The sequence below is a fragment of the Fulmarus glacialis genome, unplaced genomic scaffold (assembly GCF_000690835.1).
Source record: "Fulmarus glacialis isolate BGI_N327 unplaced genomic scaffold, ASM69083v1 scaffold37924, whole genome shotgun sequence".
Lineage (NCBI taxonomy): Eukaryota > Metazoa > Chordata > Aves > Procellariiformes > Procellariidae > Fulmarus > Fulmarus glacialis.
In genome coordinates this window covers 8,572-27,244 of record NW_009206812.1, presented here as the reverse complement: position 1 = coordinate 27,244, position 18,673 = coordinate 8,572, and the positions used below count along the sequence as shown (strand labels likewise).

The 18,673-nt window shown below is 44.0% G+C and overlaps 1 protein-coding gene across 1 annotated transcript; it reads right to left on the bottom strand.

The window, feature by feature from the left end:
• Positions 1 to 192: 192 nt before the first annotated feature.
• On the bottom strand, positions 193 to 17,283 carry RTN1 (reticulon 1). The gene is made up of 7 exons (XM_009575884.1): positions 16,980 to 17,283; positions 5,348 to 5,555; positions 4,077 to 4,215; positions 3,097 to 3,166; positions 2,661 to 2,707; positions 2,512 to 2,570; positions 193 to 993 (listed from the first exon to the last, which is right to left on the bottom strand). Exons 1-7 carry the CDS (start codon positions 17,011 to 17,013, stop codon positions 951 to 953), a joined length of 600 nt encoding a protein of 199 aa, XP_009574179.1. The 5' UTR covers positions 17,014 to 17,283; the 3' UTR covers positions 193 to 950.
• Between the last annotated feature and the right edge of the window lie 1,390 nt (positions 17,284 to 18,673).

Below are 18,673 nucleotides of genomic sequence, written 5' to 3'. Positions count from 1 at the left end.
AATGATTCTTTGATTCTATGATTCTATGAGATGAGCTGTACTACAGATGATCTTGTTGGACTGCACCATTTTGTAAGGGCAAAGTGTGTGCAGATCTCAATGGGAGAGAGAGAGAAAAAATGCGTCTTTTTGCACGATATGTGTCCAGTTTGCATGTGTCAAGATAATCCCAGTGGCAACAAGAGGGAGAACTTTTTACATTTAGTAACATTTATTTCTGCATTCGGTATCAAGTACATAAGTGCAAATATTCAGAGTCCATAATTAAGTCCATTAGGAACTACAGAGAATGTAATACAAATTGTAATAAATTTAACATGCTGGAACTTTCCAGTTACCATACATGTAAATCAGCCTGTCAATTCCTTACGACAAAAGTACTGGGTTTTGTTTTCATTTTTTTGAGTTATACAAAACTGATTACCATAAGTACCGATTACTGTTTATTTTATTTGTGCTGGAAAACACTAAAACATCAGTCTACAATTCTATATAGTTAATAAAGATGAATCCAACCAGCAACCCAGTGACGTAGAAGCAATTTTAACTATTGCATCAGTGCGCTAAGCAGGAAAGCCCCTAGCCACATGTAACATTAAAAGTTATAGAAGCAATGCCAATAGAAGAAGGAAAACCACTAAAAAAATAAAATAAAAAAGGTCAGTATTATTTAGGCTCTCACCATCATGCACTTTATAAGCAACACAAAAAAACACATCTAGTACACTTTTCTCTTTACTATACTTTAGTGCTTGACACAAGTGATTGCAAATATTCTAAGTGCAGAAGCAGCAGGGGAAAAGCACTGCTTCTGAGTTTTATGTTTCTAAGATTATGGTGTCAAGAAAAAAAAGAACGATAAATTTGCAGTAAAGTGTAAGAACAGAGCTGTTTCACTCCAGATTCCCCTGTTATTCACTACTGTAGTCGATGAATTCTTGATGTCTGCTTTACTCTGCCTTTCTCTTAGCACCTGGGATTTTAGCTTGAATCCTAGAAATAAAGAAGAAGAAAGGAGGATTATATGGTCAGGCAGCTATTCCATTCCAGTGGATCCCCACTTGGAGTCTTATCCAGGGGTAATCTCTTTAGCTTGCGTTTGGTGTGTTGTCACAACAGGTGACAGAAAATAAGAAAAAGGGGTGATGCCCATCTATGTGTTCTTACAGGCCCCTAGTTGTAAATGGCCCGGGTTTTGGTGGTTCATGGAACCATGGGATATTCTCAGTGATACTATCCCCGCTTCATTATTCTACCATGGTCTATTGTCTATTGGAAGCCAGGAATGAAGTTTAAACAAAGAATTTTCAGTACAGTTTTTTAGTCCTGCCCAAGGCTAAGGGTTTTGCAGAATCACAGAAATATTGGCTGGAAAGGACCCCTGGAAGTCTTTGAATCAACTTCAGGCATGAGGCAGGACTATCCTCAATTCTAGATCAGGTTGGCCACAGCTTTGTCTTGCTGCATCTTGGAAACCTCCAAGGAAGGAGGTTCTGGCACCTCCTTGTATAGCCTGGTCCAGTGCTGTCCTAATCTCCTAGTGAAAAAGTTTCTCCTAATGTCCAACATCAACCTCCTAAGCTGGATTTATGTTGTTGCTCCTTGTTATAACATCTGCCACTACTGAGAAGAGTTTGGTTCTATCATCTTGTAACTTTCCATTAAGTACTTATAGGCTGCTATGAAATCACTCCTTAGCTCCCTCCTTGCCAGGCTAAACAAGCCCAGTTTCCTCTGCATCTCATTGTGGGTCACTTGCTCTCTGTACCTCACCATTTTGTAACCTTCCATTGGATACCCGTTATTCAGCCAACTTTTGCAAAGCCGTGGATACGAACTGCTGAGATGTATGGATCTACCTCCCAGTCCAGCCATTCTGCTTTATTAATTCTTAAGTGTCGAGAACTATGCTTAGACCCTCACCGTGCCCTTAGGGATCCCACAAAAGCTTTTGATACAGGCAGCACATTAGGAACTAGAGCAGACTGCATCAAAAATTTCATCCAGGTCTTCCATCTGTTCCATGATGGTTTGAAACACTCAAGATCGTGGTGCTTCCAGGTATTTTCCTTCTGTAACAGGGTGTTGTTCTAATTCCCACTTTGTTCTTAAATGGTATTATTAACTCTAAAGGACAGAGTCACTGAATGCAAAAACCCGGCCTTGGGGTGGTCAGTAGGAAAGGGAGTTAACACATTCCTTCTGGTTTGTCTTGGCCAGGCAAAAGTATGGACATGAGTCCCTGGTTGGGCTACTCTGTCCACAGCTCCCCCAAACAGCAGGAGAGGGGAGAGAAGGATGTAGGGTCACAGCTCTGCCGCAGTCTACACTCAGCTGAGAAGGCCTGTGTTCCTCCAGGGATCTGCCCTCCCACAGGCTCCTGCATGCCAGGAGCTGGGGAGGACATCAGTCATAGGGCACATTGTCCCCAGGACCACCCAGCTCTTAGCCACCCCCAGTGCACTGCAACATCACAGCAAGACTTCTGGTCAAGTCTGCTGCTGAACTCACTTTGCCACAACAGTGTTTATGTGGGTCCGCACCAGTCCCAAGTATTGATCAATCTGTGCCTGCAAAGAGCAAAAGGAGACCGAGTCAGTCAGGCATCAACAAGGCAGAGCCACCCAGACACCTGAACTACACCGTGCTGACAGACTTACCTGGTACTTGTCATATACAACGGGGAGAGTAAACATAGACACCACAGCTGAGGAGAAAAAGAGCGCACTGTTATATTCCTGCCGATCAAATTCCTCCAGAGAAGAGACCTACTTCACACAGTGACAAACACATATCATGCCACTTGGTCAGCTGATCCACCAGGGATCTTTGTATTAAAAATGAACTTTGCTCAAACCTCCCAAATATGGAATTTCCCATTGCTCTGGGACTAGTAGCTGCAAAACCATAAGACACAAATTAGTTCTAGCAGGATGGACAATGTAATGGGGATAATGAATATTTACTGGAAAGCGAAATAAAAATGAATGGTTTAACTGTGGGGAAGGCACAACGAGGATAGGCTGTTTTGTCTAAGTAGAAATCACGAGGGAGTTAAAGTTAAAAATAGATTTTAAAAGAAATGTTGATTTTTACCCATTATCAGAAGAGTCAAGCCATTGAAGAGGGCTCCCACGTAAGTCAGCAGCCACATTAGTACTGCAAACTAGATTAAAGATGGATCATTACATCACCTCCACTGTCAGCGTAAGAAAAAATTAGTTCACTTAACTAGCTAACATAATGGCACGTTAGCCTTTTTTAATGTGTAAGGGGACTTGTTAAGTAAGGCACATTAGGAACTAGGTACTTTTTCTGGGTGTATAAACCCCATTCTCCGTTCTGCTGTTCACTGCTTCTCACCCTCTTAGCTGAGCTTTCACGTATATTTAAGGCTTAATTGCATACATTTAGGACTCTGCATTGAGCATGGCACAGGCAGATTTCTGCATCCAATTTTGATGATGGCAAGGGTCATCATTAACCTGGTTAATCACAGCCCCACAGTGATAATCCCAGTGACTGAAAACTCTTGAGGCTGGGAGATGGGTACATTTTTCTAAAAATCTTTAGTAATTAGAAGCCTAACCCATGTCTGCTCTCTTAATGATCTTTCTTTTGCTCTGAAGAACGCCTACTTGGGCGTAAGGCTGAAAATAAATAATTATCTCAGCAGGGAGGGAAAGAAGACCTTCCTCCATAGCAGGAAATGCCACCATTAGAGGAAATCCAGATTAACAGAGGTATTAACAGAAGTATTAACAGAGGGGAACACACCATTTTGTGGCAAAGTCATAGAAAGCATAACACAGAGATGCTTCTAGAACTGCAGTGGAGCTAAGCTGGTCCTACAACTTTTATAACTCCTGTATTATGGATCAATACATTCAAATGCAGATTGCCAAACTCTAAACTGCTGGAAGCAAGCAGTTTGAAAATTAAAAAGGAGAGCAACTTTTATATTTGGAGCTACACAAAACTAGGTTTTATGACGACACTGTCAACATGGGAAGCAGCACTTTGAAATGTAGATTTATCCTCTAGAGAGGGGTTAAAAATATTTAAAGCAATCCTACTTTTAAAGAATCCACGAGGTCCTGAACGAGAAAGAGTCTCCTCAGCTCTTTGACTGTGCTGTTGACGTATAGCTGGAGACAGTCTGTGTATTTCTGAATCTGGTCCTGTGAAAGATTCATTTCCATCTCCAAGTAGGCTCTGCCAGAAACACAGGTCCAGTTACAAACCCAGGCAGGTTCACCTGCTGTTCACGCTCATGCCTGTCTACCCCGTCACTCCCTCCTCCCCGGACCTCATTTCTTTGTGCTGGAGGAACATGTCCCCCTTCCTGCAGGCACAGAGCCACCAGCACACACTGTCTTTGCCTTGCATGACCCATCTCCCTGAGCAATTGCAGGCTGTGCCAGGGCTGTTTGCCTCCAGCCTTGCCCTCTCCCTGCGCAGAGCCTGGTCTTGATGGGATCTCTCTCTTTACTCCATCCAAAGGGGGATGCAAATCCTAGCTGGGGTTTCCCCACAAACTTCCTGCTGCAGAGGGGGACACCTCTTCCAGCTGGCCGCCTCTGGAGGAACAAAAGCTGCTGTCTGGCCACATGTCACCTTTGGCAGTGTTGCCTCCTTCTCCCTCCTCCATCCCTCTGCCTGCCCTGCACCCCTCTCTGAGCTATGCCCATGTTGTGAGTCGCAGCAGAACTGACCCAAGTGAAACAGAAGGAGAAGCACCCCAACAAGACTTTTTTTCAGTGTATGTGTTTGCAAACTAGATCAGTTCCATGATCTGGTTTACCAACTTGTTGGCACAGCAGAGGAGAAAGGATCGTTGCTTTCCTCGAACAAACCACCCAGACCCTGCGGAGGGTGAGAAGGGCACCGGCATTGGCACTCGCACCATCACCTAGGGTAATGGATTGCCACATCACAGCCAAGCAGTGCTGAAGAAAAGATATAAATAGTTTCTCTCTATGGCAAATAGAGTATGCCCAGAAACAACACTCTTCCTGCTTGCAGAGATACTGTATTATCATTAGCTCTAATGCAGCTCTTTTTCTCTGTTTGCTTAAAATCTTCTGGATCTTTTGAAATTCAGGAAAAAAATTCCCATGTCTCAGAGGACGATGGCTTTTGTGTTGTTCCCCCCACCCAGGATTTGAGCCAATACAGCCTTACAGTTCTTGAGACACTGGACAACAGAAAAAATTATTTCCCCTGTTATGAGCAAGAAAGGAATTTTTTCCAGTACAAAAATGGCAGCTAAAGAAATGTGAATTGCCACTGGGAATGGATCCTTTGCAAGATAAATGGCCCCTGGCCATGACTGCAAAGCACTCACTTGAAGGGGTGGCCCTCGTCCGTCTTCTGCACGGCCTGTAGGACCGATTTGTAGATTCTGAAGCTAATGGTGGCTGAGAGGCCGGCGAGGGCCAGGTAGGCCACGACGCTGACGACGCTGAACTGGGTCAGGGAGAAGAGCAGCAACAGGAGGCTGCCGAACACGATCCCTGTCTGCTTGATGTCACGCCAGTACAACAGGTCGATAGCTGGGGAGAGAAGACCAACATGTTAAAGGCAGGAGCTGGAAGAGCATTGAGGACAGCCACCATGGCCATTGCAATGCTCAGAGTCCTTGCAGGAGGGTGAAGAGAGGAGTGATGCTCCTGCTCACATCAGCATCGACAGGAACTCCTCAACAGAAGCAGTGAAGTGACTTCAGCAACGCACTGAGGAAATGACGACCGATGACCTACTTGAAATCCTTGTATTTCATGTGTCTGTGTCTGGGTTAGATAAGAAGGATGAAAATCTCCAACCGCAGCATGGTGGGTCTCTTGCAGCAGCAAGGCAAATGCAAGCTGGGGTTTGTGTTGTTGCTAGGGCTGTATGGCAAGTTTTCACCCTAGCTTGCATTTACATACTCTGGAAAGTCTGGATTGTTTTTTTGTCACAAGTCCACATGCCAAATGCTTGATCAAAGCATTTTGAAGTTTGGGTTGTTGATAAATGAATGAGAAAGTTTCGGGTTAGCCACAATATATAAACCACTTTCCCATTCAAAGTTTTGACAATATGATTTTGTTATTTCCTAAGTTTTAAGAAAGGAAAAGACTCCTGGTTTTACCACTGCTTAATAGTTACATGGAACCATTTTTCAGATGGGACCTTAAAATACAGAGTAAATCCCTTTTGCTACTGCAAATCCAACCATCTCAGAAATATTAAAAAGAAACTTTCTGCTTGTTAGATAACTTTCCTTATCTAGATCCATGGGAGATGTTAGAGCAAAGCAAGTGCAGAAACCCATTTTCAACCAATATATTTTTACATTTGTAAAGGAGTTAATTTTGACAGTGTTTTTCACCCAGTTCGTATAGTTTATTCCAACCCCTCCAGCAAACAATCTTACCATCAGGAATAGTCACTATAAAAGCAAAATTTTATTAAACAATTGCTGAATATCCAGTCCACAAAAGTGAATTTAATTTCTTTACACCGATAACCTGTTTCTGAGAGGACTTTTCATCCAGCCAAAGAACATGCTCATGACAATCTAAACAAAACAGCTTTAATTGCACACACTGCACAAGTCCTCATGAACAGCTTGAACGCACCACCAGCCAAACAGATTTCATAGATGCCACTTGTCAAATCATTCTGAACAAAGAGTAAATTCAGGAAAACTGCAATCTGTCAAAAAAAAATTCACAAATACGAAAAGAAACAAAATTAATCTAGCCTAGTAGTTCTTATCATCTAATCTCCAAAAATTGTGAGTCACCGCGGCATGTTTGCCTTGAGTCAATGAGCTTTATTACTCATTACTATTACACATATTAGCATTGCTTTTCAAAGTGATGGGTTTGAATGCAAAAATTGCTATTGTATTACTGAGCTTTTTTCTCTTCATGCAAGATTGACATCCTACTATATTCTCCATCAATATACACAGTATAATAACTCTTTCATATTTTTAAGTGTCAGCGTTCAGCACTGGACCTGTGATCATGAACACGCATGAATAGATCTATGGACAGCATGGAAGTCAAGGGATGGGGATCTTGGTGGTACATGCTAGGGTCCTGAGTGCTGGCTTTACAAAGCAGGGACCAGGCCAGAGTCTTTCCAGATACATGCCCAAGTTTCCTTCCTGCAGAAACCCAGCGGCATGGACTAGGTAATGCTCCAAATGCAGTTACAACATAGTCAGAGCATGTACCTATGTTGGGGGGTTTAGCAGCAGACCCAGCTGTATTGATGCAGGCAGCTGGAGCTCCACCAATTGCTCACAGTTTTGAGGTGCAGGAGAATGCGACTCACAAACCATCCTTACAAAATGGCATCCAGAACACAAGTGTGCAGTTTTTACCATTTTTCATATTCTATTTCAGTCGAAGCGCTGCAAAATTCTGCAGCACAGCACAGCAACTGGTGTGCTTTCACCAGCAAGCATTTGGACAGGAGGTATTATTCACAGCCTGATCATTTTTATGCTTAAAAATTCCTCTGTCAAAGGAGAGTATTGGAAATTTATGCAAATCTCCCTTTTTGAGATACTTACATTTTCTGCACACAATACCTTCACGTTAAATGAAGTGAGCACAAGTGAGCTAGCTCAGGATGCTGTACATGGAACATCATCTGCTGATGAAAGAAAAAGGCCACGCACCAGGGGAACCTGGGATGTAGGCAGTAGACAGGCAAACAAATGAGAGCTGAGCCAAAAAATACAAAAGCCCATTTCAGTAGAGTTCCCTGAGTTAACGCCACTTGGTGGTAAGACCCAAAATGAGCAACTAAGCCCTCTCTCTTTCTTTCTAGGATCTTCTGCCTCATATTCCTGCAGACTGGAAGTGGGCTGTATTCTCATGCAGAGAGATGCCGAACTGCATTTTCTCATTCCCCTCAACAAGGAAGATGCTGAATGACTCAGGACGGACTTGACCAAGTGTGTGTATATCCTGAAACCTGCCCCTTTATGCCATGAAATGATTGGGATATTTACTAAGCTGTATCAGGTAAGGAAAGACTTGCCACGACTCAGAGCAAGATGGACAGAGGCCAAATGACACAGTTCTGGGCATATGTGCATGCGCGAGAGAGGAGATGAAAAGGCAGCTGCCCCCTTTCGCCAGCCAAATGAGACTTGGGAGAGAGGGATCCTGTATCTTTTAGACCCGAGGCAAATATTCCCATGTGCATGGAAAAAATATGTGCCAACTGCTAGGTGGAAAATCTCAGCACAGAGGAGGGATATGAGTTGAATGATTTTTACGTGGCTGTCCCAGTGCACAGGTCCAGCCTGGGGACACACACAACCCCTTAGCCACAGCCTGCAGTAGGTCAGTTAGGATTTTCAAGGGCAGGAACCAAATCTGCCTTCTCCTCATTTCCCTTGCAGGGACGGAGAGCTGCGGCACTGCTGCTGTGTCCAGCTGTTCGGGCAGGATTTGCCACTCCCACAGCCATTCCTCCTCCTCTCCCTTAGGGAGAAGGGGGTGAGCCAAACCACCTTGGAAAAGGGAGTGCAGGAGGGAGGTGAACCTCATGGCTCCTTGGGCAGGGAAGGTGGAGAAGGAGAGTTCAGAGCTAGAAATCAGTGGAGACTTGTGGGGTCCAGCCATGGTCTGTGGGCTTCCCTGGAGAAAGCACTTTTTTTTCAACAGGCCTCAGCAATTTGAGGTGTATCAGTTCCCCTGGAATTTAAATGCTGCTGAAAACACCTGAGCTATGTGTCAGAGCCATGTTTGCTCCTTCAGTTGCAGCTTCAATCACTTCAAAGGCTTTTAATATTATTTTTGTCCTACATTTCCTTACACAAACAAATCTCCCTTAAAAGTGATCAGAGGTGCACCGGCTGGGATCCTTTGCCTGGCTTCCTCAGGGTACCATTTTCTCCTATAACCGTTCACACTGTCACATTGGTGTCTGGCATTGCAAACAGTTACCAAGGGGCAAAGCCAGGAGAAATCTGCTCCTTCACCATCAGGTGAACCCAGGACTGGGTGCATCAACCGCCTCCACAGCCTTTTTTTTATTCTGAACAGGAATGAAAATGAAAGATGAGGTTGTCCACCACATTTATATGTCTGCTTTAAGTTTCACCTCATCCTATATTCATATGAAACTGATTAAGACAGCAAGCAACTTCCTCAAACACTTGCTGACCCCATGGGTTTACTGCCCTTCAACAGGTCACAAAATATGAATGGTGGCCTGAGTCTTTGATGAAGGGTAGCTGCCTGTTCATGCCTGCACCCTTCCTTTGCATGCCGAAGAGGCGACCACCCAGGCTTAGACCAGCCTCCCCAGCACATGGGGACGCAGTGAGTATGAGAACGGCGGGTCCGGGAGCTGAGCTGGAGCTGCACACCTTCGCACACACATCTCTCTGCAGAGCCACTTGCCAGCACGTGCTGGCCCCACGCTCGGCCAGGCTGAGACAGGCTTCAAGCCTGGCTCTTACATGGGTACAGTGTTCCCCAGATAAATTAGAGGACAGGGGATCCCTCACAGCATGACTTAATGACATAATAATTAAATGCTTTGGTCAATCCTTAGTGAAAAATTGCCCCATAGGGAAGGAATAAAAGGTCCTACTGTGGTCAAGGGTCCTGCAAGCACTGGGTGTGTTGCAGACAGTGTGTGTGCATGTGTGTGTGCGTGTGTGTGCACGGCACAGCCCAGACCCAACTACAATGGCATGATTCTGAGCAATGCATGCTGAATATGCATGAAGCAGGAGGCTGGTGCCACGTGAGCCTGTCGATATGTGATGTGCATGCAATTGGACAGTGGGTCAATCTGCCTGGCTAAGCAAGATACACTTCTGAGAGCCAAAATGCCAACTTCAGACCACCTAAGGTTTGCAGCTAGAATTTGCAAACAGGATTTTGGAAAACAGGCACTGAAATCAGCCTCTGCTTCACTGAGGTTTGGGTTCCTTCTGTTTTGAAAATCCCAACTGTAAAATCCTGACCATGCCCATTAACATGCAGAAGCTGTTCAGCTGTAGCTTTCCATGATCTCCCTTTAGCCTCCTGGAAAGAGGGAAGCAGCGTCTTTTCCAGTACAACACACCAGAGCTCTGGCTCATTTGTGGAGGTATAAAAGGACTCTGGGTTTTGCCAGAACTGCCTCAGACTCAAAAGTATTTGTATTTATTAAGGAGGACTTGCCAGCCACCTCTAAGACAGAAGTGACGCAGGTCACTGCAACTGCCTTTGACAAATTTCTCTGGAGAAGCATGTCTGATGAGCTATTTATCTGAAAGTACCACCTGCCTGTGTTTTTTAACTGACAGCAGAGCTTGTAAAATGTTACTCAAGTAGCCTTCTATTTGAAAGAAAAAGTTTTCAAGAGTGCCAAATCAGTGTCTCAGCTATACTATATGGTATAATTTCGTCCCATTAAACTAATGTGAGTCCTCCATTTGGGGCCAACCCCCAGACTAACAATGTACAAAGGTAAACTCTATGATACAAGCAACCACTTGTTAATATGAGCAGCTGGTATATACCCATGTTTGAGAGGCAAGCTAAAAGTAACCTCACAAATATAAGTAACAGCAACACTGTGCAGTGCTTGTGCCAGCAAGGAACTGCTCCTGAGTACAGTGCCTGAAAGCTCTCCCAGCTCTCATCATGGCTTTCAGCAGAAAATGTTTCTGCTCCTCAGTATTTGGCATCAAAAAAAGCCAGAAGACAGAGCTGGGGGCTGGAAAGGCAGTGCTGGAGGCAAGGGGTGAACAACTTGAGACGGCTGAGGTGGACTAAGTAGTGATGCTTCTGAATCCATTCTTCTTGGGACCCAGTGGAAACATGAGGACTGGGCTCTGGTGGTTTACGTGGTCCTCAGAAGCACTGTGGTGTGGGGCAGCTGCAGTCCAAGGCTCCTGAGCGGAGATGCCAGAGGGAGAATAGACGATCCAAACCAACTAAAATGTCCTCCCACCTTCAGACTCCTGTGTGGTTATGTTTTTGAAAAATATTTTTGTAAGAGAAACAGGGATCTTTCCATTCCATGTCTCAAAGAAAGCATTTTAAGATGAAAATTAATGAAGATCAACTGAGCACAGACTGGACAATTCACATCTTCCACAGCTTTTCCCTCCCTTCCTCTAAAAACCTCTGTTCTCTCCTTCTGACTTTGCAAGTTTTTCCTCTACTGCAACAACTGTATGAAAAATGAACATGCATCAAGCAGCGTTTACATGGAAGTTAGTAGAAAAAGTGTATGCAAAACCCTTGTATCCAGCCTTCAAATGAGGCCCATGGGCATTGATGATCGAATAAAAAAGATCCAATATGCTCTTCACATACTAATAACACCCTTGGAGGTGATCAAGCTGCCGTCCCCACAATGGAGTTCCCATTGGGCCCCCTTAGGAGGTAAAATCAGTGGGTTGTGCAGCTTCATTCCCTATGAAATATTAGTATTAATGAGAAGTGAGAAAAACCTGTCTACACACAGCCTTTAATTCTGTATACAGTGTAATATTATGACTTCATAAATATAAATGACTTCGTAAGTCATTTCTCAGACCTGCTGGCAGTGAAAAGATCAGGAAACCTAATTTAAGAAGGGCAATCTTGTTTACAGCATTGTCGCAACAATATTTGACAACAAATGCAACAAAGCTGTAAGTCTTTGAATAGAAGTAAATATTGTTCACGCTCAAAGAAATTCCAGTTTGCAGCTTTAACCACAGGCTGCAGGACCAGGCTTTCCCTCTTCTCTCCAGTGAAGGATCCAATGTGGCCATTGCTCCCCTCCCCACAACAGATCTGATTCAAATGTAGTACAGATGGATACACCATTTAATGAGCAGTCTGGTGCCTTCAGGAGACTGCTGTGATTAACAGTAGAGCCAAGACAGAATATCTGTGCTGTTTCATGAGGCATCTCTCCTTATCCTTTTTCTCCAGCCTTGAGGGATCTCTCCATGCTTCTTCCACCTCTTGTACACACTTTGTCCATTAACTTCCTGTCCTCAGTTCAGCTTTATATCTTTATCATTCACCTACCCCAAAACTCAACTTGAGAGTTCAGACCTTCTTGGTCCCCAGACTCTGATGAGAGGAGACCTGGAGCAGGAATAGGACCAGGGAAAAGGAAAATTTTTATATAGGATACCCTCCACATTATATCCTACTCCACTGGCAAGATCAAGATGTGAACAAAAAAGTATTGATTGATTGTCTTATGTGAGGCACCAGAGTGGGCTTGGGTAGACAGAAGAGGATTGGCAATAAAAAATCAGCCCTACACCCATGCCGCACAAAAGTCTATTGTAGTATTATTTAGCATTATTATTATTATTAATGTCATTATTGTTATTGTTGTTATTGTTGTTACCATTTTCACGAGAGATGCTTTAAGGCCAGGATTTAACAGCGGCAGGAGAAAGCTTCCTCCACACACCTCCTGCTCCTCAAACCTTATGACCATCTGCCTTGGCCACTTTCTATGGAGGCTGTTATTGCTCTCACCTTAAGTGAGCAGAAACCAAGGAGACCAAGCAGAATCCCTGAATGCACATAATGCTATGGAAATGTTAAGATTTTCCTGAGATGCTCCTGGACCAAAATGACAGACTTGGAACCTTCCTAACTCTATCCAAACATTTGAAAATTTGCAGATTTTCAAAACAAATGGCTCAGACCTATGTTATTTGTAAGAATTAAATATGACGTGGAGAGAGTATCCCTTCTGATATCAAAAAAACCTCACCAAAACTCACTTCCCAGAGACCTAATGAAACAAAAGCAGCCCTCCAATGTTGCCTTCAGCTATTGCCTCATCAACACCCTCTTGCTAGAGTTTAAATTACCCTTCAGGGAATACTTTAAAATAATATTACTTTTGGGAAATTTTCTCCTTGCTCTGGCAATGGAAGAATATTGTCCATCTATTCTTAAAAGAAAAGAAGAAAAAATTACATTCAGACATGGCACAGCAGGTGTGCAGAGCACATTTTGGCAGAGCTGTTGAAATCTCACTGATTTTTTGATACCACCTAGGTCAAGGTGTTTGTTGGGATGGTTGCCAGTCAAACAGTGCAAAGCTCGTCTAAGACAGTTTGTCCTCTAACATTAAGCTCTTGATCTTGCAGTCATCTTGCCATCAACAGGAATGTGCTTGAGGAAGGATTGATACAATTTCTGCAGCAGTGACAAAAAAATGAAAGCAAATCTGAAAGTGGGAAAAAATCTTAACAAATTTAATTCAAATTTCACAGGAAGTCAACTGTGAAATTAGGAAGTCAATTCCTCATAAGTTAGTGTAGTTTTGTGAAACTATTAGCTAAATTGGTTACATCAGATGACGACTTGATTCCAAGATTTTAGTTCCTCCAAGATCCAACATAAGAACCAACTACTGGGACAGATCTTTAGCTGCTGAAAAGAGGGAGAGCTCATTTGAGCAAGACAAGTGGATCGCAGCTGACAGTTCAGCCCAAAATATTTTCAGGAAAACACTGAAGGTACCAACTGGCTGAAATTATATTCTCATGAAAATAGCTGTAATTAGACAGACTTCAGAACTGTCAATAAGATTATAGATTAATAGCATCCATATTATTGGCATTGAACTTCATCAGTCTTAAAGTGGGGAACGTTGCCACGAATAGTTGGTGCAGCTTCTCAGCACCCTTTGGAAACCAATAGATATATCAAGCAAGCAAGAAAGCTGGTTCTCTGGAAATAGCTGCCAAGAAAATGCTACTCAATAACTCCAGTCCCAGTGGAGTTATGTCAGCTAGATGGATTTGATGAAGTCTGCAGTCCTTTTCCACATTAAGTATAATTATAATGCGGATAATATTTAGGATCATTTCTATGAACGGTTCACAGGCCTTTTTCTCTGGATCTTTCAGATTTTCTTTTTTAATAAGTCTTGCAGGAGGTTGAAGCTTCAGGAACAAGCATGTTGCTTATGACCACCCAAGAGCTGGCATGTAGAAGAAATAGTGGAAGAGGGAATACTCATGGGGACCAGTGTACTAACATCAAATAGCTCCACCAAGTTGGGGTGCAAAGACCTTCCTAATCAGAGAAACCTCTCCAGCAAGGCAGTGGGATGAGTCCTGCCGAGCTGGGCCGAGTCCCTGGGGAAAGCACAGAGACCTGCTCCACCACCTGAACCTGGAGGCACACCTTATCCCGCAGCTCCCCTCTGGGAACTGCGCACTGCGATGCGTCACGCGGCTGGCACTGGCTATACGTTGTTACACGAAGGCCCACATCAACCAGCATGCCCAGTCGGAGACGTTTCTCCGCACGCTCATGCATTATGCATGGCTCCATCCCAGCCCACTTCAAATGCATCACCTTCCAGTGCGAAAGATGACTTGGGTGTGGAAGTCAGCTGCAATTCCCCAAAGCTGCCTATGATAATATTTTGAATGAAGCATATGCCCAGCAGGGGCGAATTATTCTCCCGCTCCCCTGAGGGACTGTATCATGATCTACCACTGACATAATCATGCTGTACCTGCAGGATGGATAGGTAAAACACATTGCAGTATTTCTAAACCTATGTAGCAGCATCAATTGCTTCATTGCAAGGAAAGTAACGGCATGTAGATTTAGTGGGGCAAAGCCAAAGCCTCACCAAGTGTCCCTGCAGCTTCTCAAGATCCCCACCCAATTTTACACCAATTATAAGTACTATAAGGGCAAACCAATGATACAGCTAGTTGCAGGCTTGGCTGTTCATTAATTAAAACTTATGTTAACCTCAGTGTTAACTGAGGTTTTTTCCATAATTTCAGTAAAAATATGCTCTGTATTTACGGAGGTTTGTGTCTACATTTGTTATGTTCACAGACATATTCCAGAGTTTTCAGAGAGGAACCATAATTCCATTGATAATGAAGTTGGCAAAATTATACAACTCCATGTTTGCATGAAACTGATATTCTGGGTTGAGACAGAGACCGCATGAATAATAGATATTAAAAGAATCAATGAATCAAGTCTTTAGTTTTCATTCTTCTGAATTTTAAATTCCTTCTGTTTTATCTGGGGCTGATCAAAGAATTTTGCCGACAAAAATAATATGCTATGACTATTTCACGTTTTCTGCAGGATCATTTTTGAATCATAAAGCACCACCCAAGAAAAAGAAAAAAATATGCAAATGATGTGGAACTGAGGCAAGTGATTTATTTTAGCTGCGTTGATTTTTTCAGATTTGGGGTTTTTTTTCAAATCAGCATGGGACATATTGTGTCACTTAATTTTCAGCAAATCTACCTCTTGGTTTCAAAAAGGAGAGCACAGAAGGAGAGAAAGCCTACTATTATTATTAATTATTAATTAACAATAGCAACATGTTCTTTGTTATTTCCCCCTTTTTTAACTTATGAAAAAATATTTTTTTTTCTGATAAAGAGGGAAAATATTTAGTTTGCCTCTAAATACAGGTGGTTCAGCATTCTGACTCAGCAAATTAATGTTTTTATAAGGATCAGCAAAATATTGAGCCTTTTTGGAAACAAACCAAACAAAAACCCAAACCCCACCTAACCAGGAAGTTTATCTGCAAAACTCAGATGAAAAGACCCTGAAGTTTCGTTGTGGCTCTCCCATATAAGCTTAATGAATCATGCAATCCTATAGAAAACCCTAGCTCTTGATTGAGGTACGGAAAGCCTGAGCTGCTGGAGGCTGGCATTTAACAGGTGCACCTGTTTACTTTCCAGCTATTCGTCTTCCCTAAAAAAACCCTCAGACCATAAATACAAATAGGAACTGAATTAAGATTGCAAAAATATCAAAATCCCCAGAGACAAGTGTCTGTCTGAAAGATCTCCCCCTGCCCTCCCCTCCCCAAAAAACACTTTAGGAAGGTTTCCTGGCTTCTGTTACATTGAGCTGTGTTTATGAAACCGTGTCTGCAAGCATCCTGGACCCTTTAATGAGATGATGCTAAACCCTGTTGAGAGCATAAACATCATGTACAGTCTATTCAGCGTAAACATGCACCTTAAAATTAAAAAATACATTCAAACAAAGCCTGCCCGAAGCAGACAGCAGCCTGCCCGGCAGGATCAAGCCGCTAGCTTTTCTCCCTCTAATCTGCCTACCGAGCAGCGTCACAGAGACTGTCTTTTATCAAAACAAAGGCTGGATGCTGGCTGGGAAGTGTGAAGCTGACTAAAAATGGCTGAAAAGCTGTCCGAGGCACCCGGGAAGGTAGCCAGCCCCACCCAGCGCAGACACCGACCCGCTCAAAATAAGCTGAAAATAAGCCCAAAAGGGAGATGCTATTGTTGCCCTCGCCTACTCAGCAGCAAGACAACATCATTGCAATATTTTGCCTCCGAAAGGCTCAGCGGAGTGCTTGAAAGCACAACGAAGGGATTAATTTTTTTTTTTTTAAAGCAATCCTACAGCAAAGTACGAAGTGGGTGGCAATGCCGCGGCCGTCTCGGTGCTATCGCACTTCTTGTCGAAGCTGCGTTTTCTTTGTGTCGACGCTAGGCTAAGCCCTCGCTATGGGTGTGTCCGTGGGCAGGATGCACTGAGGCGCCCAACACAACCGCCTTGAACCCTCACAAGCCCAAGCAGGCACAAATTCACCATCACCCAGCTTTCCTAAAGCCCAAAAGGTATGAAATCAAGCCAGCGGCAGCCCAACGGAGAGTCAGGGATGAGAAATGATACCGCTAACAGCAAGGGCGGATGCTTTGGGAATGAGCTGTAAGGTGGGAAAGAAGGTCCTGTATCCTGGATGCTTTCAGGGTGAGACAGCTGGAGATGGGAGAAATACATTCAAAGAACAGAATTAAGGGCTTTTTATCTTTCTTTCTTAAATTACCCCCAAAGAAAAGCTTCATGGGGAGGGAGAGAAAACAGCATGCAAAGGCCCACAGGTGAACAATGCAAAAATGGATGGATCCTGCCTTTGCCTCCTCTGACATGCATTCCTTCTAGCATGCAACACTAGAATAGATATAATACCCTGACATTTCCAGTTGCTCCAAAGACAGTCCATCTTGGTGGAATCGGCACTGGCTTCTCGGAGAGCTGAGGAATTGCCGGTCCTTTCGTCGGAGGCACTGCGTTACCAGTCAGGCATTCCCGAGCATGGGTGGGTTAGCGGGTATCGCTCCCGTCTCCCCGCTCGGCTCCGGACTGATGCTGTAAGCAGCACAGGCGGAGGGGGGAGGGCATATTGTACACGCTGCGGTCTCCACTGCAGCAAATCAGCAGTGTGATGTGGTTGCCCTAGGGAGCAGGCTCCTTTGAAAAGGGGATGCAGTCCCCTTTCAAATCAAAAGCTTGTGCTCAGCGGCTTAGCCTCCTAAGCCATCGAAATGGTTAAGGCAACCTGACAGCAAAGAAATAAAAACAAATTGGGTGTGGGTGGAGGGGGGGGTGGGGGGTGAGCAGTGTTTCCTATGTGGCTGTATGGTTGTGACTATTCATGTTCCAGAAATTTCTTGAGAGTGATGAAATCTGGTGTTTTCCTCATTTTTTAGAGAGGGGCAAATTTCCCCCTACCGCTCCAGGTTTTGATGCCCCACTCTCCTCTGTCCAGCTAGGAGAGGCCAGGGAGCAGGCAGGAGAAAACCAAGGGCAGGATCCAACCCCAACAGAGCAAACCACATTTTGATATTTTTCAAAACTATTCCAGAAAGAGAAGAAAATGGCAGAGTACCCACACCACCAGGGATCACCCTTCTCCCCCTGCAGGCACGAGCACCCGCAGGCACTGGGCGACCCACACGGCCCCCCAGCCCCTCGTGCCAAGCCCTGCTACACCAGGATGCCGAGCACTGCGAGCTGCATCCAGGTTAGGGTGTGCGGGGTATGAGCACTGCCTCCTCCCGCTGCTCAAAATGCTGCATAAACCAGGATTTGAGGTGCAAAGAGTGCAGATATATGGGACAATTTGTGAAAAAGTGTGTGCTCTCACCAGTAACTGTGAGCCCGCCAATGGCAGAATTTTAACACCAGCACCGACACTCCTCCCCTGGGTAAAACACTGTCCTTGCCTCAGTTTCCCCATCAATAAACTACTTTAAGTAGCCTCCCAGAGATGTCATAACTAAGCAATGACCACACGGTATTTGATAAATACTTGGAAGAAAATGCTTTACATCCACCCAACATATCTGCCTTTTCAGATTTTGGGGTGTGGGGTGGTTATTAATCACAAAGAAACTCCATGAAAAGTCACCCCATTTCACTGAAGAGTGACCTGAGATACAGCATATCAGACTTGGTCCGGTCATCGTTGGCAGAACAATCCCAGCTGGGGACCTCTCAGCTCTGAGGTTGTATTTAATCTTTTAGAACCTGCTAGTTTATGAAATAATTTTACTTTAGCCATGTTATACTGAGTTTAGCTTTTTTATATGGAAACAGACACCAGCACAGACACAGTGGGTCACGTACCCATCAGCATGGGGAACAGCGTTTAAACCCCTCTGCTCTTTTGGCTCCAAAAATTAACGGTCTTTAATGCCTGAGTTAACAGAGATCTCCTCCAACTGGCAGTAGCAAGTCACTTATCCTTCCCTCAGGTAACTCATCTCATAGAAGAAAGCCAAAATTTAAGGAGAGATTCACCACAGTGTGATCTTAACCTTTACCTAGAAAACTCTGCTGGGATTATGGAGGCCAATAGCTATTGTTCATGTTTCAAAACT